The following is a 24,149-nucleotide window of genomic DNA, read 5'->3' as shown; positions in this document are numbered from 1 at the left end:
AGTGACTCGCCACTTGGATCTCGGAGTGACTATAGCGGACGATTTGAGCTGGTCGGACCACATCGCGTCAGTATCAACAAAGGCCAGACAGATGATCTACCTCTTCAGCAAGGCATTCCCAAACACTGATGTTGTCTCCTGGGGCATGATTTATAAATCTTATATTCGGCCGATAATGGAGTATGCTGGTCCGGCTTGGTGGACTTCTTTGCGAGGCGAGGTGGATGGGTTAGAGTCTGTTCAGAGATGGTGCACCAGAATTCCCTACGGTGTTAGGAGACCTGACTACGCAACAAGGTTGAGAGTGCTCGATATGCCCACATTTGAACAACGACGTGCGAGAGGCGACTTAATATTCTCCACTCTACTCTGTAATCTATGATATTCTCCTACAGAGCGGTCCATGGTCACTTTGGTCCGGATATTATGAATATGTACCGTATGAACACGAACAATTTACGGGGCCATGGATTTAAGCTCGCGAAGGAAAAATTCAGGACTACCCAGAGGCAAATGTTTCTGTCAAACCGAGTGTTCAATGTTTGGAACTCCTTGCCTGAAACCGTCGTAGAATCGTCTTCAGTGAATGGATTCAAGAACAGCTTTGACAGATGGGTGACCTCGTCGAGATGACGGTGTTTCTATAATTTTTTTTTTTTTTTTTTTTCTCTTTGTTTTCAATCATATGTTAAGTTCATCTTCAGGAGTTCAATTTAAACTTAGTTTTTATGTGAGTTTATAGGTGTATTCCTCTACTCTTATTTAAATAAATAATAATAATAATAAAAAAGACTTCTTTCCAATTCGAAAATAAGGAATTCAATAAAAGTTTGCAATTAAAAAACGAAAGTTCGCCTAATGAGTCGAAATGAAAAAATATTTTGAGCTCGTCAGTGGATTCTACGTGAAAAAATGCCTGTAGAAGGTTCAAGTGTCAGATCTGTAACTTCAAAGACAAAAATGTTATTAGTGCTTTTCCGAAATCGTTAAAATCTCATTCTCTTGCTAATAACTCAAAGACGAAGAATCGTAGGAGGTTAACGGTTTTCACCATTCTTTGTTTCTATAAAAAGAGCTCGGAAATGTGTAATCCGTTTCCTTCTAGCTGCTATAGTTCTCGAAATTCCCTCAGTAGACAACGAATTTTGCCCATCCTGTACAAAACGCAAAAATAACGTGCGTTCAAAAAAATTCGTCGTCAAGTGGGCTATGGAATTTTATACGTTGGTATTCGGTGTCTGAACGTAGGTCTCTTCTTGAATTACTTCATCTTCCCAAAATGTAAACAATGATGACATTAACCTATTCATCGTTATTTTGCATGAAAAGTGGAAAAGCACTTTAGGAAAAGTTTATTTCGCCCAAAGTGCGAAAAGCATTTCTTCCATTGAGTCAGATCACAAGAATCCAAATAATCTGAGGCGGTTAGAAAAATTTTAACCGATATCCACTATTTTCATACGTAAGAGACATGAATCTTGAACGGATCGTGGTATTATGTTTTTTTTTTGTAGAAAAGTTCTACCTAGTTCAGTATTATGAATAAAGCACAGTAAGAATCTCAATATATTTATTAATTCTCGATAAATATTCAATTGATTTGGTCCATAATGAAAATCCATGACTAAACTAAAGAACTGAATTACATGAAATAAATATGGACAATTTATCAAAATTCGATTTAGCTATAGAAAGGCATAATGCTTTCTCCTTCTTCATAACGTTCTACTGTTAAAGTTCCATGAAAGAAAATATGTCTCACATTTTGTGGATGTGGATTATTTGAATGTTAAATCAACAGAAGCCACTATTTGATAAGTCAGTTTGTACTATTTCAATAGAAGATTCTCTCAAATATTCCAAACACACAAGTTGTTCTGAGACTTATTATCAGGATTCCGGTAGATGATGTAGCGAAAATTTACAGGTTTGAAATTTGCATATTTCTTATATTCTTCTGGAGTAATAGTATTGCCATTGGCAGAAGACTGCCTTTGGGACTGTCTTTTCCTTCAAGCACATTCTTTTTTTATTTATCATGTGAGCTTCCAACAGGGTGTCAAAACCTTTCTTTACACGAAATATTTCTTTAAAACCGTTACATTCGCCAATCCCTGTTTGAAAAGGATCTTGACAAATGTTTCTTTCCCACAGCCCACAGCTTTATCCCCTAAGCTTCCAAAGCTGCCCTCTCAAATATTGGAATAGGGAATATCGGTCGAGTGACACATTATTCAAATAGATCCTTGCAATCTAAATATGATGATGTATATGTTGTTAAATGATAAGTAAAAACAATAAAATGATCCAAAAATTTAACGATAAATTTTATTTACATATCACCTGAAGATACAACAAAGGAGTAGGTATGTTTTTTGAAAAAAAATCAATTATATATATGGTACTTGAAATTTCACGAATTTCTCTATAAGAAAACTGAAGAGGAAAAAACTATTCAAAAGCATAGTGCGATCTATATAGTCATTCATTTATGTATTCATTCATATCGTTTCGATGTTATTTGTTGGAAATATTGTTTTATGAAATTGCTTCTGAAGAAAAATATATAAACTTTCACGCCTAAGCTAACTTTTTCAAATAACGAATTTCTCATACCTATACACAAGGTGACTGGATTCAACGTTCGTTTCTTTTAGGGGACGATTCTAGAAGTCAAAATAAAAAAAAAATTGGAGCGAATATTTGGACCTAAGTTGATATGAAGTTTTCTTCATGTTTTGACTCTTAGACTCAGGGGGTAACCCCTGAAATATATTAATGTTAAATCTGGACACCCTGTACTGCTGCACTTCAGATGATGATAGAAAAACCCTTAAATTTAATTTCACAATATTTTGATCAGTCACTGGCTTTTAAACTACAGATCTCAATAGATCTTTCCTGAATCTGAAAAATTTTATGATGAAATCATTAACCCAAATTGAAGATGATCTTTTCCTTGATTTCTTTGTTCAAAGCACCTTTCCCTTCAACTTTCTGCCCTTTGAAATTGGGGAAAGATTTATGTTCTTTTTGAATATCTGTATAGGTATATGTAGCAAATATATATGCAATAAAGTTGCTTATTGAATTGAACCCAAACTCCTTTCTCCTTTTTTGGTCCGGAACCAAATAGGTATAGGAAAATGTACCTACAAGAAAGAGTTACTGAAGAAGGAAAAAACCCAAAAAAATTATCTACTCTGGAGTAATCTTTCTAGACTGAAAGAAAATTTCAGAAATATGACATAGTGATACATTATCTGAGAATCAGGATGCAATCAAAGCATTGAGCTCTCATGTAATCAATTCTAAGATGATATGGGAGTGCTGAAGCAAACTTAATGAAGTGGGCAAGAATAACAACTTCTTTTTAGCATGGGTTCATGGTCACTCGCGAATCAAAGGGAATGAAAGGGCAAACACACTTGCCAGAAAAAGAGCACTAATTCTTTTCATTGGTCAGAATCTTTCTCTGATATAGAAAACATCAACACGAGAAGTATCTGGAGTTTAGCTAGAATATGCTACACCTCCTTACTGGATTCCTTAGAGGACATTGCCACCTCTAGAAGCAACAAATGAGAATAAGTCTAGCAGAAGTTCTAGAGAAGGAGGAAACTCTGAATCACTTGTTGGAGCTACAAGTAAACTCCTTTTAAGTCATTCCAGATACTGGATAGAATTCATGGGAGCTCTGGAACTGAAGGGCAAGCTATAGATGACGTAGTGGTGAGAATGGCTCACTAGATATCAAAGTCACGATGTAACGCGACCTCTTACCTTAAAATCTACAATCTGTTAGGTGTGCTAGGATGGCGAAACTCTTGAGGAACAAATTTAAGCTCGTAGTTCATGAAGGAGTTTGTTTGAATATATAAAAGCTGGAATCAACTCACCCGTTGGTCCTTCGGCCTGGTCTCCTGCCTCCTAGATATGCCACCCTCCTGGTCGGCGTAGATCAAATTTCTCACAGCCCCCACGAATCGAGGCTCAAAAATCACGCTCGGTAACGCCAACAGAGTCAATTTGGTGTTATACCACGTCGGCATACCACCCACGTACACGTCCGAGTTGGTAGAATAACGCCCGAAATTGAATTCCTTCCCTCTGGACGTCTTCATCTGCGTGATGCCGTCCACCGTGAGGTACGTCCTGTCCTCGTGCCTCTGCACGCGCACCTTGTGCCAATGGCCGTCGTGCAGGTCCCTGCCGACGGTGATTATTTGCGCGCCACCACCTAGATTGTACCTGAGTCTCAATGCACCTTCCACTAATTTTATTTCGAAAAAATCGTAAGTGCCGCCATCATCCGTGTACAGAAGCAGTCCGTTCGGTTGGTCGGTCTTGAATTCGAACTCTATGCTCCCGTTGGTACCCCCGCCCCATTTTCGAAATTGAGAATAGGAGTTCGTGCTCCCGTCGAGGAGGAAACCGAACGAAAGGCAAACGAAAAGGGACAAGGTGAACGTTTGGACTAGGAGAGATTGCATGGTGGTGGTTGGTGAATTCAGCACTTCGACACGGTGTTTTTTGTCACATTGAGGTTGCACATCCTACGCTCAGCACTGCTACGTTTGGCGTTGGTGGTTCACTGGTCGCTCTTTCATGGCATGATATGTGCAAGGTCTGAAAAAAAATTGACTTCAGAGGGTGCTTTGATAAAGGAGCAAGTTTCAAAGGTTCACTTCAGTTGGGGAGCCCAAGAGGGAAATTCTGGATTTACTCGAGCTTGTCAGATTAATATAAGAGGAGATACCTTGGACCCTGTAGAGTACCTCGTCAGAATAGTAAAAAAGTCGATCATTATTAATACTTGAGCGTGCCAGATTAACATATTAGGATAAGTAAAAATGCAGTCTTTTCACTTTCAGATAGTGTTATTCATCGAATAAATCTGTCATTGAAACTTGAGAGTATTTGTCATAGAATGTCATAGATCGAATGTCGGTACGTCATTATTGGTTGAATTTGTTAGATTATTGATGTATGGTTATTCTTCGTGTGATTTTCACGAAATATTTGCTTTCTAGTTGGAATTATGACAATTTCTACAATGCGGTGTCTTATTTTACATTAATCGTGTTTTCATAGAATTGTTATTCGTCAGAGCCATATTTTCGCGATTAAGACGCGTAAAGCGTCTTTAAGCGGTGCTATTCGAGCGAATAAGTCATGACGTCAGTCTTTAAGACGCTTTAAGCGGAACCTGGCGGCCTGTGGAGAGCGCCGGTGTCATAGAGTCATCTTGTCTCTGGCCTGTGTCGTCTTAAGCGGAAAGAGGTAATATAAAGAAGAAGAGAGAATATGTTGTTTGTTGTTTATATCGAATTTGATTTGAATTCCTACTAGGGAAGAGTGCTTTTATTTCCAATAATGCAGTTTCTGCATTATCATTTAGAATAAATAAATATTTTTCAAATAATAGCCAAAGAACAGAAATTGAAAAATTCACAATTCGATTCGCTGTCTAATGACAACGACAGATGACTCAACCATCAGCGATATTCTATTTTTGAGACAACAAAATTAATGACGTCACGCTTAAAGACGCTTTAAGACATCGATTAAGACGCTTAATCGCCAAAATATGGCTCAAATAATTTCATCTGAAAGCACCGAAATAAGGTATCTTTCAGATAGGAAATTATTTGACAGATACTTTTATTCGCACTGAATAAAATTTATTCGAAGGTGAAAGTACCTGGCCTTATCTGACAATTTAAGTGTGATGAAAATCTGTGGAGGGCGACAAACTTGCAAAAAAAAAACGTCACGTGTACATTCTCGAGCGCGGTGACTCTTTTTCTTATTTTGAAGCTGATGATTCAAGAAAAAAGGAAAAAATATAATCTTCAGCAAGCCGAAACAACAATAATTGGCAATAAAGGTCACGAACATCATTTTTTTTGGAATATACCCTTTCCTGAGCTTCGAATCGTTTTCGCATTCATAATAAAAGTTGTGTAGCATAACATTTTCTACAAATTTCGTTCGAAACTATTCTTCTACGATTAAACGTTTTTGAGATATATGGCAATGAATATACATCAGACTGGGATTCTACATTGAACTTGCTCTTTATTATGTTCCTAGCACTAATCACTCTCTAACTCGAAAACGGTTAAGACAATGTGAAATTGCTTCAGCCTAAGGGTGACCGGCCACCGAATGCGAAGTTGTGCGAAGCTGAGCGTTTCCAATGCTAAATGACGAGCTGCGTCACTCGATTCATAGCTTGTCAATTATATTAGCATTGAAAACGCTCAGCATCGCACAACTTCGCATTCGGTGGCCGGTCACCCTAAAGTTGAAAATGTTATTATCTACAACTTCCATAATGAATTCAAAAACGATTACGAAATAACAAGAAAAATTCAGCCATCCTAAGTTTCCATTTTCATTTCCATCCAGAAACCGAACGATTCAATATTGTAAATGAAACCGTATGGTTGTCGTCCTGGGATGAGTTGTTTCCCGTTGCTTTGCGATTATTCTGATCATAAATAATCTAGGGTTGTATTAGGATCTCTTTCCTCTTTATATCCAAATGTCACTTTGAGAAAATTTTATAGATTTTATTTTGTTGATTTTGCCCTAAAGGTTCTCTCCTATCCTATCTGTTTGTCTATTGCCTTCGCCTCTTTCTCTCTCTTTCTCTCCCCCTCCCTCTCATTTAATGCGAACTAAGTGATCGTAGAAGAAGATAGCGCTACTCTGGGAAGAAAATCGTATCTCTAATCGTTTCTGTAATCATTATGAAAGTTCTAGATGATAAAATTCTATAAAACTTTTGTATGAAGCAATTTTTCATACTTCTTACTGTTTTCGAGTTAGAGGGCGAGGAGCTTAGCCACACATGCAAAAGGCCACGGTCAATGTAGACCAGTTTGATGTGCATTCATCGCCATAGTTCCCAAAAATGTTCAAACGTAGAAGAAATTGCTTCGTACAAAATTTGTAGAAAATGTTATGCTCTACAAGCCAAGGAGAGGAGATAATTCAAAAAAACTTATTTTTGTGACCTTTATGGCCAATTTTTATTGTTGCGCCTTGCTGAAACTGTCAGATTATATTTTTTCCGTTATTCTTGAATCATTAGCTTCCTGATAAGAAAAAAACACCGAGCTCGAGAATGTACAAGTTACGTTTTTTTGCAAGTTGGGCGCCCTTCCTCACATTTTCGACACGCTTAAATTGTCAGATTAAGAGAATATATACTTTTCAACATGTAATTAACCTTATATATCTTAATCTGGCACTCTCGAGTATGTACAATGATCATTTTATTTTACTATTCTGACAGGCTTCCCTAGAAAATTCCCCCTATATAAAGATCTAATTTTTGGTAGAGGTACTCTGCAGGGTCCAAGGTATCTCCCTTATAATTATCTGACACGCTCGAGTAAATCCCGAATTTCCCTCTTGGGCTCCTCAACTGTAGCTAACGAGTTTGAAATAAGCCAAAAATGGCGTAATATTCTACTGTGGAAACCCATACCATTATCAAAACAATGATAATAATTATCCCTTATGAGCGAACAAATTTCATAAACATTCGATCCAAATGAGCACATTGGAATTTATTTCAATCATCCGATCGGCTAACAAACTGATTAATTCAATTATACCAGGAATTCGGATTTGAAATATGGTTTGGATTGTGATCCGTGGACAACAACAAGCAAGGATTCATAAAAACGTTCAGCCTATCGGCATAAATGAATATTCACAATTCACAATCTATTCTGGTTCATTATTTTAGATGTTAACTGACAACAGAATGCAAATACAACAGAACTCAGGTATTGTCCGCGTTTTGAAATTTTAAATTATATTGGAAAGAAGATGGTGCAACATTTGTTATTGTCTGAATAGGTGTATATACATAGGTAATTAACAACATTGGTTTCGGTTGATCTAATTTATTAGACTGCGCCCTAAGATCAACCATAAATATATGACAAATAGACTAGCTCAGAAATTATTATTTTAATTAGATGAGAAGTTTGATTCCTAGTTCAAAATTTGAAAGAACTTCATAACTATTAAAAAATACTTCGACTACACCACTGAATATACTTCATAAAAAGTGAGTGTGAATTGTTGCATTAGTTCTTCGGTATAGTAAGACTTCACGAGATAGAGGCACCCATTTAAAGAGACGAAAAATCAGTTTTATACCTTGAAAAAACAACGAAAGATAGAGGGAAGAGGTTTTGGCTAATATCAACCTTTTTTTGAAACGGAGACGGAAATGTGCCACAAATGAGTAGAAAGATAGGAAACGCCCTCATATCTCTAGTACTAAAAACCGACTACATTTTGATCAGTGAAAATACATTTGACAATGAGATGGCGCTGAAAACGTACTGTCAATATAGAAAACTGTTATTAAACAAGTTTTATAATGGCAAATTGGCTAGTTCAATTCAGATCGTGACACTTGTTGCTATTCATCGGGTGGTATGGATCTGAATTAATTCCTATTATGTTAAAATTTTCGATATGTTAATAGTCATTCGTTATGCCGTAATGGCAGTCATCTGGACAATTTTCCGACAGAATTCATAGTACCTACACGAATACGTGTCAGAAGGGGAAAGCACTTTTTTATTCCATTTGGTCTGATCAGAAATTCCACGTCATTGCCGTAAAATCCACAAGGTCTATTATTGCGGCATAAGCATGTGTTTTTAGAGCAAAATTTCCGAGTTCTTCAAAGGATGATCTCGTTAGCTGCATTACCGATCTTTTTTCTGTATTCTGAACGGAATTTTCACGAGTTCGGGGATAAAGCCCAGTTGAATAATTCATTGAAAACGATAAGTGCCCAGGATTAAGAGGAAATTTATTGCCCTGAAATCGATACATCGCCATTCCGCCCCTAAGTCAGTATTTCTACGTTCGGATCTCTTTTCCGCCATTTTGGTGAATAATTTCCTCCGAACATCCGAACCATAGGCTTATTATCCAGAAATTAAAAAGAAGAAACGTCGTCGCTTTGTTTCGATGAGTACGAAGAAGAATTATGATCACCTATAATGTGTTGCTAAGATGTGATTTCGCTGTTGATGAATCTTTATAACAACAACAAAATTGTCAACAACGACAACAATAAACTCATTGACATAGAGAATTAACTAAGCATTCCCTATTGGACTCTACAGTAAAAATGGCAGAACAATGTGAAAGAGACCACCGAATACGCTGCCAGTTATTGTCTTTTTTTAGAATATTGATTGGTCCACAGTCCGTTCCATGTCCATAAAAAAGAAACACGAGTAATGGTCACATCCAAAGATTTTAGTAAGAAGAAAGATAAGAAACGAAGCGACTAAAGTGATGTGAGCGCCATCTGTGTTTCAAATGTGTGTTTTAGGACCCTCAAACTGGTTAAAATATTAATTCGAGGGCCATTCGCAGAAACATATGGAAATTTGTGGGATATCAGATGGCCATTTTGATCAAAGAGGTTTTGAATGTTTTGATTCTCGTACCACCTTTTGTTTAACTAGCTCATTCTAGTTAATAATTATCGAAATTTTCATCTAATTTCTTGGGGAAAACCTCTAAATATCGTTCGCAAATTATTTCATGGACTTTCATGGTAAGTACTAAAACTGGTAACATGTGACTCGGTCATTCATTGATTTTTATTTTCAGTGCTCCGAAATGGATAAAATCTTCATGGCGTAGAGACAATGACTTCATCAAACACTACTGACTACACCATGTACAGTGAACATTTTACAGTGGAGGACTGTTCATCCACGTAAATTGTTGTATGCAGAAAGTACCCATTCCTTGCATGAAGGGCCTATTTAGGGGACTTTTATCCGTCCATTCAAAGATTCTCAATTGCTACTCCTTCAATATATTCAGAAATGCAAAGGTTTTATTGATTTCAATTTGGGAATCGAATGACATCATAAAAAAGCATAAAGAAACTTTACCGCTGTCAGGTTTTTTTAATTGTGGTTTTGAATATTCTGTAAATAATATGTGAGTAACTGTGTATGCTATGATAGTATATTGAATATTGGTTAATATTAATTTCTGATAAGAGTTGTACAAATTCAACTGAGTTTATTAATTCGAAACAACGTATTGCACATAATTAACACCTTTGACGTATAGCAGGTCACCATATACTCTTGTGTCCTAGTCAAAGCCTTATTCGTTTTCCATAGTTTAAAATTTTCGTAAATTTCTTATAAATTGCAAACTAAAATATACCGCATCCGACAACGTATTAGATTGATATCATTTGATTCCAAACAGTGCTCAGATGAAAACTAACACCCTGGTCAAAAAACAGAACCATACTTTTGTTTTGTCGCTCAGGATGTTTGTTTTATGGTCTCCACAAAATCGATATTGAACTTCAATACAAGGAATAAAATTCCAATTTCCCGCCCTTTAATTAAAAAACAGAAAACTGTTAGCAAACAGTTTTTCTGTATTGACAGTACGTTTTCAGTGCCATCTCATTGTCAATTGTGGTTTCACTGGTCAAAATGTAGGCGGTTTTTAGTACTAGCTTTGAGCATTCAACCCCCTCAATACTCAAGGGTACTAGAGATATGAGGGTGTTTCCTATTTTTCTACTCTATAATCTTTGGGTATCATCATAGCTTCCTCTTCTTCTTTAGAGCAGACACTTTCATGCGGGTATTGTTCAGTCTATTCTCTATGTCAATGGACTATATTCGGTTGTGATCAGTTCGATGAGTTGCTTTGACTGTTATTAATATCATTTCACATTTCATTTTGCTGGTTTCTGGGAGGTTGGACATTTGTCATAACATAATATGTATTATGTTAGTTCACATCACATCACATTTTTATGAAAAAACCTTCTCTTTTACTCTGTTGGATATTCTAGATTAACTAAACACCATTAGCTGAAGGTTTTAGTTTTCTGCTTGAATTTGAAGAAAGGTTCACCTGAAATGCATCGAATACTTGCGAAAGTTTATGGTGATACCTAATGCTTTCGACGTTTCAAGAATGCCGATTTTAATGTTGAAGATGAGTAACAAGGCATTTTTTCGAGATGAGCTGGCAGAAACTAATAGCCAGCTATGAAAATACTCCGTATAATCTGGTTATTCATTACTTTTGTTCTGAAATAAATGCATTTTTTATGACAAAAAGAACGGAGCGAACTAATTTTCTTCTAATCTTTACGATTAATGTTCAAATGTTATCTTTATTTTCAACAAAACAAAGAATTTTCAATTCCCAAAGTTCCAGGAAGTTCTGAGACCCATCTCAAGAATATTATTTTGGAGCATCAAACTGGCTACAGACAAGGTTCAGCTTCCGAAAATGATGAATGCCTCAGCGTTTCAGTAAATAGTAAATCCGATTTTAAACTTGCGAAATTATATTTCTATCAAACGGTTTAAATGTAAATACATACTATGTCTCTAATTTCATTTCTTTAAGAGGAAGACAGGAAATGCATTTGATTCTGTGGAAATTTTGAAAAAAGAAAATTTTAGGATTCACATAACACTATACCGATATATCAAGTTCAGGGTTATAGGGTCTTGAAATCGATTCTTCTCCGGCGCAATTTAATTCATTTCCAAGAAATTGTTAAAGGAGACCGAAATAGACTTTTCATTCCTAACGTCACGCTCATCTATGTATAACAATATCGATTTGTCCTTTTGAATATATTAATCTGGAGAATCGCTCAATGAAAATCGCACATAGTCAAGTTTACTGTATGGAATTAGTTTCGTCTTAATCATAAAATCCATACCAATCTTGTTCAAATTTTCGAAACACTGAATAATAAATGAGTATGGCGACCATGATGAAATATTCATTGTTTGAATTAAATCAGCGAGAATCTTCTTATGTGGACTTCAGCCTTATCCTGTTCTGCCGAAATTCCTAATTCTACCTTTGTTTCCAAAAAAAAAATATGAAAAGTTTCTTCTAAATCTTAATCGTGCTAATATTAAAAAATCTATACCTATTGATAAATGAAATTGGAGTGCCTGTGTGTAATTTTCGAAAACTGATGGACTGGTTATTTGCACGTTATCCCAACTTAATCAACCCTTTCTGTAATTTTGTCTGTCTGTTTGCCAGGGTTAATATCCTGAATGGTCCAACCCATTTTCACTTAACTTTGACTGTTGGATAGAAGAGTCCTCACAGCAAGTCATAAATGAATTTAGTTAAGTGTCTGATTTTCTGCAGATATTCTCAGTATACGTGGTCTAGAAAACCTGACAAATAGCTGATATCAACAATAGCGGATTTGTAAAAGGGTTGGAATGTCCTATAAAAATTGATGTGGTCAATCATTTGAAGAATTGATAAAAAAGGATGCTATTTTCGTAAGACAAGTATATTTTTTTGTGCTTTGTACTGATCGGCAGGAAGTTTATTTGTAAAATAAAGTGAAAGGTACAAAAAACTTTTTTTCCATACCATTTTTTCCGATTCGGCCCTGATGAAAAGATATAGCTATTTTAAATTTTCTAAATGAGCTGTGCCACCCCTGAAAAAAAATTATCTTCAGAATAACTAACTACCTTAATCTGTAACACTACACATCTGTGGGATTTTTTAAAGAGTTGCATTTGGTCAAAGCACTCAATTTTTCGAACTTCACAGATATTTTTCATTTTTGAACATCAAATTACTCGAAAACGTCGCATTATACGAGAAAAAAAGAAGGATACTTTCATTTTACAATACGTTCGAATATTCCTTAGATAGCTCAGTTTCAACTTAGTTTCAACAGTTGGGTTCTTTGAATTTTTGCCATTTTTATGGTACGTAATGAGAATAATGAGAAAACTGGAAGACGTGGGTGATGTCCTGTGTTCGAAAAAGACACTACATTCGATGAAACCCTTTGTGAGAACTGAAAATAACACTTTTTTATGGTTTTTCAACAGCATGTATCTCTTAAACCAAGCCGACTCGAAAAAATGGTAAAAAAAGTGTTTCTTTTCCACGAGAATCTACTGTTAAGATATTTGTACGAGTCAAAGTCTCACACTGTATAGCCCCTGAATATGAGGTGTCGAAATAAGCTGATAGAATATCGAAGAAAGACGATAATCGACGTCTGAAACCACACAAATTAATGAACCAAGAAGCCATGCTCATGGAGTAGGGAATTCATTCCGCTTGAAATGAACTGAAATTTGGGCACATATTAAGTCACATTCATTCAGAGTTTCCATCTTAATACACTGCGCAAAAAAATTAACGCACATTCTGAAAATCTCAATTTTAATGAAAGTTAACTCTACATTGACTTTATAACTTATTTTTTATGTTCTCTCGGGAAGGTTTTGAACGAAACAAGACACTTTAAATGGAAAAAAAATTCATTATTTCACCGAATCTTATGTGAAAGAAGAGAAATGAACAATTTTCAAAATAATGAAATGCTGATAAGTGATTTAATACTTGGTATTTCCACCCCTTGCGTTAATTACAGCTCGGCAACGACGGTTCATACTCAAAATGAGTGATCTTAGTTGAGTTGGATTCCTAAGTCATTAAGAGTAGCTGGATGATTTTCTGAACTTCCCAGCCTTCTATTGAGGTTGTCCCAAACCTGTTCAATCGGATTGAGATCAGGACTTCTTGCTGGCCATTCCATTCGAGAGACTTCAACCTCTTCAAGGTACTCCTGAACGATGCGCTCACGATGGGGTCTGGCATTTTCGTCAATAAAAATAAAATTTTCACCAATGTATGGGGCAAATGGCACTACATGCTCTTCAAGAATGTTCCTTATATACTTATCAGCATTCATAGCTCCATTATCAACGACCACTAGGTCTGTGCGAGCAGTCAAAGATATTCCACCCAATACCATATTCGATCCTTCCCCGAAACCAGTAGTATTCAGGAAATTGCACTGAGCATATCTTTCATGTGGACGTCTGTATACAAGGGAACGTCGATCACAATGGTAGAGGCAGAATCTAGACTCATCTTTGAAGAGAACTCTTTCCCAATCGGCCTCTTCCTAATGGATATGCTCTCTAGCCAAATCCAAACGCGCCCTTCGATGGGCTGGGGTAAGAGCTGGGCCTCTTGCCGCGACACGAGGCCCTAAATCATATTCTCTGAGGCGATTTCTTATTGTCTGAGTGCTAATTTGCACCTCATGAGTTTGCTAGAGCTGAATTTGAAGGAGGCGAGCGGTTGCAAAACGTTGTCTCAACGAAGAAACTCTCAAGTAACGTTCTTGAATGGCAGTTGTTACCCGTGGTCTATCCTGTCCGGGTCTTCGGACATTCATACCTGTCTCCCTGAATCGCTGCAACATTCTGGACACACTTGTATGGGAAACTCCAAACCTTTCTGCAATTCTTGGGTATGTCCACCCTTCTTCTCGCGAAACTACCGCTTGGGCACATTCCTCTTGGGTCAAATTGCGTGTTTCGTGTTGCATAGCGATCGAGTGTAGAAAATCAAACGAAAGAAAAACTATTGATCACTAGAATTGATCGAGAACAACTGATTTTAGAATGGAGCCAATACATTAAAAATCTGATACTATCATATTTTTTTATTCCTGTTGGGAAAAAACATCTGTATTGAAGAAAACCGTTGAAAGTGGATAACATATGCATGCATATTTCTGATAAAAATAATTTTCATTGAGAACAGTTTCAGTTGTAGATTAAATTTGAGATTTCCATAATGTGCTTTAATTTTTTTGCGCAGTGTATCTGCCAATTGTGATGTAACCAGAAAATTAAGCAGAAAATCCTTCAAAAAGAGACATTTTTTCCTCGTTCATGATAAATTACCCACATTTATCAATCCTCCAATTTATTGAAAAATGCTGCGTTATCGCATGAATACTTTCGCTATTCAACTTTACTGCATTAGCATTCGGATGTTTCAAGGTGGTTCAAGGAAAACCGAACCAATGATTTATCCAGATCACTCATCTTCATTGAGCCTCATATATCTTTCGATCTTGGCAAGCCATACTCATGTGACATTAGGATAGCCAAGCTGGACCACTGGACTGTAACTACGCTGCTATAGGTACCTGTTATAGTTGCAGATTGGCGAATGCGCTCATATTATTTTTATGTTGATGGGCACTTACTGCAATTTTGAAGAAAGAACACCCAACATTATTTGACTTTCATTATATTTGTGATATGAAACAATGTTATAAAATTATTGGAAATGTCATCGATGAAGTTCAATGAAAATAAGTCAGATTCTGTACACATCTCAAACTATCTTTAAGAATCCACAACTTAATCAATCAAAACTCGCTTTGCTTCAAAATGTGTCAAACTTCTTCTCTGAAAGATACTGATTCATCAGAAGTAGATTATTTTTTTTTAAATGCATCTTATTTCACATCATTTCGATCATATGTATAGTGGTATGGCGTATAAAAACAAAACAATAATGAGCAGCAATATAGAATTGTTATTGTTTTTTCCCTGGTGAAATATATTACATACCCATTCTTTTTTTTTCGAAAAAGTGATGCAGAATGTTCGAATTAATTTGTATAAGTTAAAATTTCCGAAATGAAGGTGCTATTATGGTCGAACGAATGATATTGATTGAAGGTAAACGTAAGGTAAAATGAGGAAAGTATGACGTTATTGATTATTTCATTTCCAATATACATGCTAGATATTTTAATATGTTTTTAAATACCACACATAGATAAATACCTTTTCAGGATTACTAGGTAATCATGAAAATCTAACCTTAATATTCCATGTTCATGAAATGAATTTATATCATGCACATTCAGTAGAAATGACGATACAACTGGAAAACAACCATAGCTGTAATTATCCTTATATTTGAGGTATGGCCACATATCACTTGAATTCAGTTTTGAACCCTAATTTGAAACATGAAATTTGAAGTATATCGCGGTATAATAAATAATTCTTCAAAACATCAACACAATTGAAGGACAAATAATGTTCTACTCAAAATTTTCCTAATAAGAAAAATCAGATATTAAGCAGTTCACAAATGTGGAAAAATTGATCTATTGAACAATTATAACATTGAGTCAAGAATTGAAATATTGATGAAATAAACAATTTTAATTATTCATTAGCACTGTAGGGCCAGATTTTTTCGATTGTTTTTCACGTGATCAAATGTTATATATTTCGTAAATAAATTGCAATTATAAATCATCGAAAAACTGCTGATTAGAAAGACTAAGATTGTATCAAATTATCAGATATTCTTCATCCTTCTCCGGTCCTGATATTCTAAACAAAAACCTAGATGACGTTTCCTTAAAATTCGAACTGAAATGTTTTTATTTTTTCACTTTCCAAATTTCTCCACTATTTTTAGGTGAAATCTGAGGTTAAAATTTGTTTTTAATATTAAATCGAATCCACTGATAACACATCGTTTTTCCCCCGGTGTGAAATATTAATTTGATCGTGAAAATAACAAGAAACCTAACCTGTAACGGCTGTAGTTACGTTATATATAGAAAATATCCTCACCAGACACTTTCAATTCATTGCAACCACCATTTTCCACACTGAATTTTCACAAGAACGGCAAGTGAAAGAATATCGCGTCGAAAGACAAGTTTTGCCCCGCGATCAGGTCAAAGTGTGCTAAGGGTCCTACGCTAAAGCGTCGCAACGGCGGGGACGCGCATGAAGACTTGCGCTCGATGTGGTGGCGATGCCTTGAACTAAAGACCAACTAGGGGTTGTAACCGATTAATGAGTGTACAGGGCGATAAATTATTTATAGAGATCAGCTCATCTATTTTTCTCAGTTTTGCGAGTTGGGACGTCAGAGACGTTCTAGAAGATGGGGAGGATAAGGATGGAAAATACGAATGGATAGAAATGATGCCATAGGAGGCACAATTTGGATGCTACGCCACTATTGTTTATCGTTGAAAGAACGCAAAAATATTGTTGGGAAATAAGTTTAATGGCCTTATGGCGTCAATCTGCTTCAATAAGTTTAATCCTTGTTTCATAGTAGCGTAACCTCTTCACAGTTATTCTAGGTTCTAAACACGTTGCAGGCTATTGAAATACCACCAGAAATGTACGTTGTATTTCAGATTTTAGGTAAATTTGACATAATCGATTGAATCTACGATGATTATAATATCGAAATAGAATATTTAGTTGCAATGATATTTAACAACGTCAGTCACATCGTAATACACATGACCAAATTGTATTGAAGAAGATCCCGAACAGGATCGAAACGTCGACAGTTTGAAGAGAGTGTATCATTCACCCCCTTAGCAGTCCTGATGCCAAGATTTCTTTTTTCCCCAGTTAGGTGCAGAACGAGATTTTTGACCTTTTTATTTTTGACAAGGAATTAGCCCTTAATTCTTTCTCAACTATACAGGGTGTATTTGAAGGTGAGGATTTTTTTAACAGGAAGAACTGGCCAAAATGAAGCGTTTTACCAAAAATCACCTATACAAAAATTTCATGATGACAAAGTTGAAATTGATAATAATTACTGAAATAGATCCTAATACGACCCTAGACCGTTTTGTTAGCTGAATTATCGCAAAGCAATGAAAAAAACTTATCGATTCGATCATGTAGTTTCGTTTAGGATATTGGCACGTTCGATATTCACGTTGTGATGAAAATGGAAACTCAGGATTGCCGAATTTTTCTCGTAATTTTTTATTTACTTACACTATTTCATAAAATGGCTCATTTCGATAGTATTTCTCTATTTTTAATATTATTTTTATGTTCGCGTTTTCTTATTTCTAGAGGTCTAGACGTTTCATATTTGGATCAATTTACTGAAGAAGGAACTGTCATCCGGTAATTAAATGAATCAACGTTTTTATGCAATCTCTGTTTCTATGTATTGACAATTAATGTCAAACAAAAGATATAATTCAGGAGATTTTCGAAAATTGATTTTCGTCTGATAAAGGAGTCTAGATATAGACTCCGAAAACAATATAAAATTATAATTTCAAAGTTTTTATTTTCAGTTCATTGTCAGGCAACAATTTTTTCTAGTCGATTTGCTCCTGACAAATTAGTTCAGGAATTTACGCAGGAGCAAATTGTTTATTTCATTTTTTCAATTGATTTTGTTACAGAGATTGGAAGTGAAAACCCTAAAAAGTTTCAGGAAATGCAGAATCTTTCGAGAATAAATTTCAATCGATACACGTTAATGAAACGTTTCATATCATCCTATTGGAGAGACACGATAGAAACATGTTTCCTATCGGTCTATTACATTGCTAAGATTATTATTATTTCATCTCGAAGGTGCTGAAAAGTTGAAGATATGTCATTTTGTAGGCATTTCCTACGTATAAAAAGGCTGCAGTACAAATCAAATCGACTTGTCAGCAACATACTGGGTTTAAGAAATTTTGTTTATTCAAAAGTTCTAGTAAGAAATGGAATAGGGGTTGCGGGTTTCACCTTTTTGAATGATCATAACAAAATTTTAAAAAAATTGTGTACCCTTTCTATTGGTAGAACACAACCACAAAAAGCCATTCCATCAACTTCCAATAAAAAAATAATATTTATTTCACTCAGTTTTGAAAGCGTGTAACTCTTAACTTTAGTTCACCAGACTTATTTGGTAATACCCTGTATTTCTCAAGTATTTTCGTCTGATACATTTTATATGTTCACGTAACGGATATTAAATAAATCAAAACGACCAGTAAGTTATACAGTTTCATTCAAGCCACGAACGCTGGTTAAATCACTTTATAGCCCTCCAGGGGTGAAAATTGTGATGAATCTTATCGTTGGATGAAAATTTTCCAAATCTCCGATACCGAGCAATAAATCATGTTTGGTCAGCGGTTTTTTCTGTTCCGGCATACAGAGTCCTGAGTTCATTAGGTCACCAACAGTGAATCAATACCAAATGAACATACCTCTGATGTCTGCGGGGAATATCACCTACATATTTCAGCTCGGCGTAATGAGAGATGACTTTTTTTTCAGATACTTTTTTTTTCAGATATTTCCAACAAAGGCTCAGAAAATTTAATTCGTGTGTTCGATACTTGATGAAAATTCATGATGGAACTAAAAACAGATTTTATGATTTTTACAGAAATGAGTTTTTGAAACACGACACATGTTTCGCTATTACAATAGCATCTTAAGGTGGGTGAAGATAAAATTCATCTAGGAGGATGTATTCATATCTAGTTAGCCTAGACCAATTCCATGCATAAAAAAATATTGCGTTACCATAGCAACGAACAATAACTCCATTAGAAGTGTCAGTGTGAAGTTTGAGGTCACAAAAGTAAACCAGAGTTGCGCAATGAATTAAAAGAAAGAAGATGTCCACCGAAATTGTGAAAATCGAAAAATTGGAGTATCGAGCCATCATCAAGTACCTGTATTTAAAAGGGTTACGAGGTAAGCAGATTTACGAAGATATGCTAATACCCTTGGTGATCAATGTCATTCGTATGCGACCGTGAAAAATTGAACTGCAAGCTTCCAAAGAGGTAAATTTTCCATTGAAGATGATGACCGATCGGGAAGGCCAGTTTCTGTGTCAGTCCCCGAAAATATTGATGCCGTTCATGACATATGATTTTATCAGACCGTCTAATTGGGCTAAAACATGAGAAAAATTGCTGCAAAATGGATCCCCAAAAGTTTGAATGTTGACCAAAAGCGTGCAAGGGAAGAAGCATCGCTCGATTTGAAAACGATGTAGACTTCTTAAACCGACTTGTTACTATGGATGAGACTTGGGTACATTTCTACGATCCAAAAACAGAGCAACATGGAATGGCGACACTCTGGTTCTCCAACACCTAAGAAGTTTCGTGTCCAAAAATCTCCTGGAAAAACTCTTGCTTCAGTTTTTTGGGATTGCCATGGAGAAATCATGATTGATTTTTTGAATAAGTGTAGAACAATAACCGGAGATTACTATTCGACATAACTGACCACTCTACGGAAAAAAATTGAAGAGAATAGACGCGGAAAGCTATCCAAAGGTGTTTTGTTTTTGCAGGACAACGCCCCTGTACACAAGTCTCATGTTGCCATGCGAAAAATTCGTGATTTGGGTTTGAATTACTGAACACCCCCCTTATTCCCAAGATTTGGCTCCATCCGAGTATCGTCTCTTTCCTCAACTGAAAAAAAGTTTAAAAGCTCGTAAATTTACTTTCAACGAGGAGGTAATGAGAGCTGTGGAGGTCTGGTTTGCAGAGCAAGAAGAAACATTTTTTTTGAAAGGTGTGCAGACGTTGCAGGTTCGCTGTGTCCAATTAAGAGGTGAATATGTTGAGCAATAAAATATTTTGACATTGAAATTTTGTTTGGTTCTATAGTAGGCTAAGAATTTTTCAATATATCCTCGTAAATGCTTCGTCAACTTATATTGTGATAAAATGGAATTCACTTTCATAATACACTCCGAAATGTAAGAAGCGTCAATTGTTTTTTAAATAGCTCCTGCACGTAAAACACAAAACGCCTGAAACACTTATAAGGAGCTGCAATGAAATTTACCTATCTGTTTGCTCCAATAAATATCAGATGAATTTGATAAATATTCAAAACACAGAAATAAATAGATACCTATCTAATTAAAGACAAAAATAATTGAGACCTTTTGAATGCAAACCGTTTAAAACTTTTTAAAACTAAAATAATTTCAATACGAGTTTCAATATTATTCGCTATTCGAATAATAATTCGCATTTATTCTAAAAATCAGACGATAGATTATGAAAGCAAATTTATTTCATTTAAATTTCATAATATAAATCAATCCCAGTACAACGCCAGAGGTTTTAATTTATTTATTAATGTGACCGATAAAATTCCATAATTGAACTGAAAGAATTCCTTGATTTTCACTAGGTTGAGAAGTTATTCCATTATTACACGTATACCTTCCCCCACCATCCTAGGTACTGAAGAAAGTCATGTTTTTCAGTTCCTGATTTGAATTTTATTCGGATGAAGACTTATTGTCTTCTAGATTACTTATTTATTTTTCATGTTTTCAATTTTATTGAAGAAATATAATAATTGTCGTCCAACTTAAACAATTAGTGTGTTGGTTAGTCACAAAGCAGAACTTCCTCTTTTGCATTAAAAAAAACTAAGAAAATTTCCTCAAAAGATAGATGTGTTTTTTCCACATATTTGTATCCCATCGTTATCTGTTGGGCATCCCTTTGGGAACTTATTGAAATGTCAGTAACGTAGTTTGCTATATCTTCTTGGTTGCGGTCGCTTATCGTCAAGAATCGACTACAACATATTTCCTAGAAATCAATCAGCGGTTGGTACAGTCTACTGCAGATGCAGTGGATTCGATATTGGCGACTTGATCGCTGTTGCGATAAAGTTAAATAGAAGATTCGATCTCCACGACATGAACCTAATCTCGGGATTCCTGAAGTCGTGCTAAATTCGAGAATATCTCGTGAAACTTTTAGATCTTCGGATCTTCCGTCGAATGCATCGGATGTAATGCATGAAGATTCTTATCTAAAATATACAGGGTGGTGCAAGTATGAATATCTAAATAGAAAAGATCTAATCTATATTGATAAAAGAGGATCTATGGTTTACTTCAAAATGCTTTATTGTTGAAACGATCGCACCAAATTGGACAATTCTTTTTTTGTTGTGTTTATTATTGTTAGGGCAAGGTTTATTTAACAAAATATTCCCAAAAAAAATTGTACAGAACAGAAAAAAAGGCATTCCTTTTTCTTACGACCAATCGAGCAATCACGATGAGTTAGTTATTATTATATACCCTAGAAATAATTTAAATGGCAAAACTAGGTTTGCCGGGTCAGCTAGTACTAGTATTATATACAACTTCAGTTTTTCGTCCCCCAGGAAATTTATAGCAAAAACAAACTTTGATTCAATGAATTTATTCAAAGTGAGATAATCGCACTATTCAGGGTGAGTCTTTAACTCGTACAAATAATTAAACAGTAGATTCTTGAGGTCAAAGAAACATTTTTTTCTCATAGCATTTTTTCCTATTCGCCCCTGATAAAAAAATATGGCCATTTTAAGTTTTCATAATGAGCCTTGCCACCCCTGGAAAAACAAAATTACCTTCAAAATAACTTGCTCAATCTGTGACACTACACATCTGTGGATCTTTTAACCAGAGTTGTATTCAGCCAATTTCTCGAATTTCACAGATAATTTTTATTTTTGATCATCACTTTTATTTTGAAAAAGGTTCAAATATTCATTAGATGGGTATTAACCGCTCTTATCAGATTCTTGCTGTTGAGGCCAGTTCTCATTATTCTTCTCAATCTTCGGGTGAACTCCTCCGTTAATTCTTTCTTCATCTGGCTCTGATCGATTTTTCTTGCCTGTTTGATGCCTAGATACTTGTATGTGTCTCCTTCCTTTAATGCTTCAATTTCTGCACCTTATATTATTATTTTACAAAACGTTCAAATATTCATTAGATAGCGTCCAACTTGTTGGGTTCTTCGAATTTTTGGTATTTTCATGATACGTAATGGTCATAATGAGAAAACTGGAAGACGTGGGTGATATCTTGTGTTCGAAAAAAAATAATCGTGTAAATGAAAAACTATATTCCGAATTTCATTTCATTTGATGAAACCGTCTGTGATAAAACTAAAAATAACATTTTTTCATTTTCATTTTCAACAACCTTTATCTTTTAAACCGAGTACGAGTCAAAGACTCGACCTGTATACTTGGATGTATGAGTTTGAATACATACATCGTAGGTTTCGAATTTTCTTCTTGTTCTGTTTTGGCTTCTTCAAGGTGGGCATTATTAATTCCAGAAAGAAATTGAAAGAAATAATTGATGATAGAAAATTTTTCGTAGGATTTATTGGACCATTGCTATCATTTTGCAATAGAATAAGCCCAAATGATGGACATACTAATAAATCCTAATAGAAAAGGAATCCTTTCGATATACTGCTATGAAAAATCAGGGAACCAAAGGGTAGATTCCTTAATCAACCAGTATCGCCTGAAGATGATCCTATTCTTGTGAGGTTCGAAACATATGGCGCGTTTTTAATAAAGAAAATTTGGAGCAGACATGAAGATTTCTTTTCCAGTATCGCTCTTCTCATAGAAATCTTTAAATACTGGCTCATTCCCAGCCAAGTTGTTTATACGCCATCTTCATCGACCAACATAAGCTTTCCAAAGGAAATTTTCAGGAAAAGTTTGGTCATCGCCCTCCTGTGAGGTAGGTACGTTTCTGTAGTGATTTTCCGGAGCTATCTGATACAATCACAAGAGTGCGCTGCAAGCGGTATTATGAAAGGGAAATTCGAATATTCGATCAAAATTCAATTCTCATGATTAATTTGTCGTGAAAAATCAATTTAACTCGATTACATTACATTACCTCGAATACGATATTTCCAACGAATTATATGGTTTTGAAAAGTACCGAAAAGGTTCAAATTCATGGAAAATTTTCGCGGAAATAGTCTAAACTGACACTTCTGTGAAACCTGTTTCTGATGGAGAGATTTTCCGAAACCTGGGTAGCTTTAGGAAATATCCACTGGAGTGCGCTGCATGTATACTTACTTATTATTTCTGCATACAAAGTAACTACGAAGGACAATAATTATAAAAACAAAATTCACGAGGTAGATAAGTATACATGCCATACATACTGCCAACATTCAGTTGGTGCCTCTACTTTGTAAAGTTTCAGTAGGTAATATCGAAAACAAATGTCACATTATAGTTACTTCTTTAGAAGCTTTATTGATGAGATTACTGGAATGATGAAATAAATATAAAACAACTCTTAATTCTATATATTCGAATTGAGATTTGATTGAGCATCCAGAAAAGATGATGAAAAAAAAGTTCTAAATATATTGAGCAGTTCCGAAATTTTTGAGGAAACCAGGATTTGTAGAAAATTACATAGTCAAAAATTTTCTCTATATAATATTTCAGAAAATTAGTTCAATCTGCAGAATTTGATTTTTTTTGAGAAACGAGTTTTCCGTAATAAATCTCCATACTTATGTTCAATAGGTTTTTCTCCTTTTTTTGAATCAAATTGTATAATCATCTTATTGCTTTTTGAAATGAAAGAGCACTCGATTAAAATATCTCCAAATGATCAAT

The 24,149-nt window shown here is 35.2% G+C and overlaps 1 protein-coding gene across 1 annotated transcript in view; it reads right to left on the bottom strand.

Annotated features, from left to right (window-relative positions):
- LOC123308683 (neurexin-1) overlaps positions 1-16,646 on the bottom strand; it is a 197,417-nt gene extending 180,771 nt beyond the window's left edge. Inside the window, exons 1-2 of the mRNA XM_044891450.1 lie at positions 16,512-16,646; positions 3,900-4,629 (exon numbers count right to left, since the gene is read on the bottom strand). Of these exons, the coding sequence (XP_044747385.1) occupies positions 3,900-4,493 (594 nt within the window). The 5' untranslated portion in view covers positions 4,494-4,629; positions 16,512-16,646. The remainder of the gene's footprint in view (positions 1-3,899; positions 4,630-16,511) is intronic.
- Between the last annotated feature and the right edge of the window lie 7,503 nt (positions 16,647-24,149).

Source organism: Coccinella septempunctata, chromosome 2 (assembly GCF_907165205.1).
Source record: "Coccinella septempunctata chromosome 2, icCocSept1.1, whole genome shotgun sequence".
Taxonomy (NCBI): Eukaryota; Metazoa; Arthropoda; class Insecta; order Coleoptera; family Coccinellidae; genus Coccinella; species Coccinella septempunctata.
Note: the sequence above shows the minus strand (reverse complement) of the source record. Positions and strands in the feature narration are given on the sequence as shown.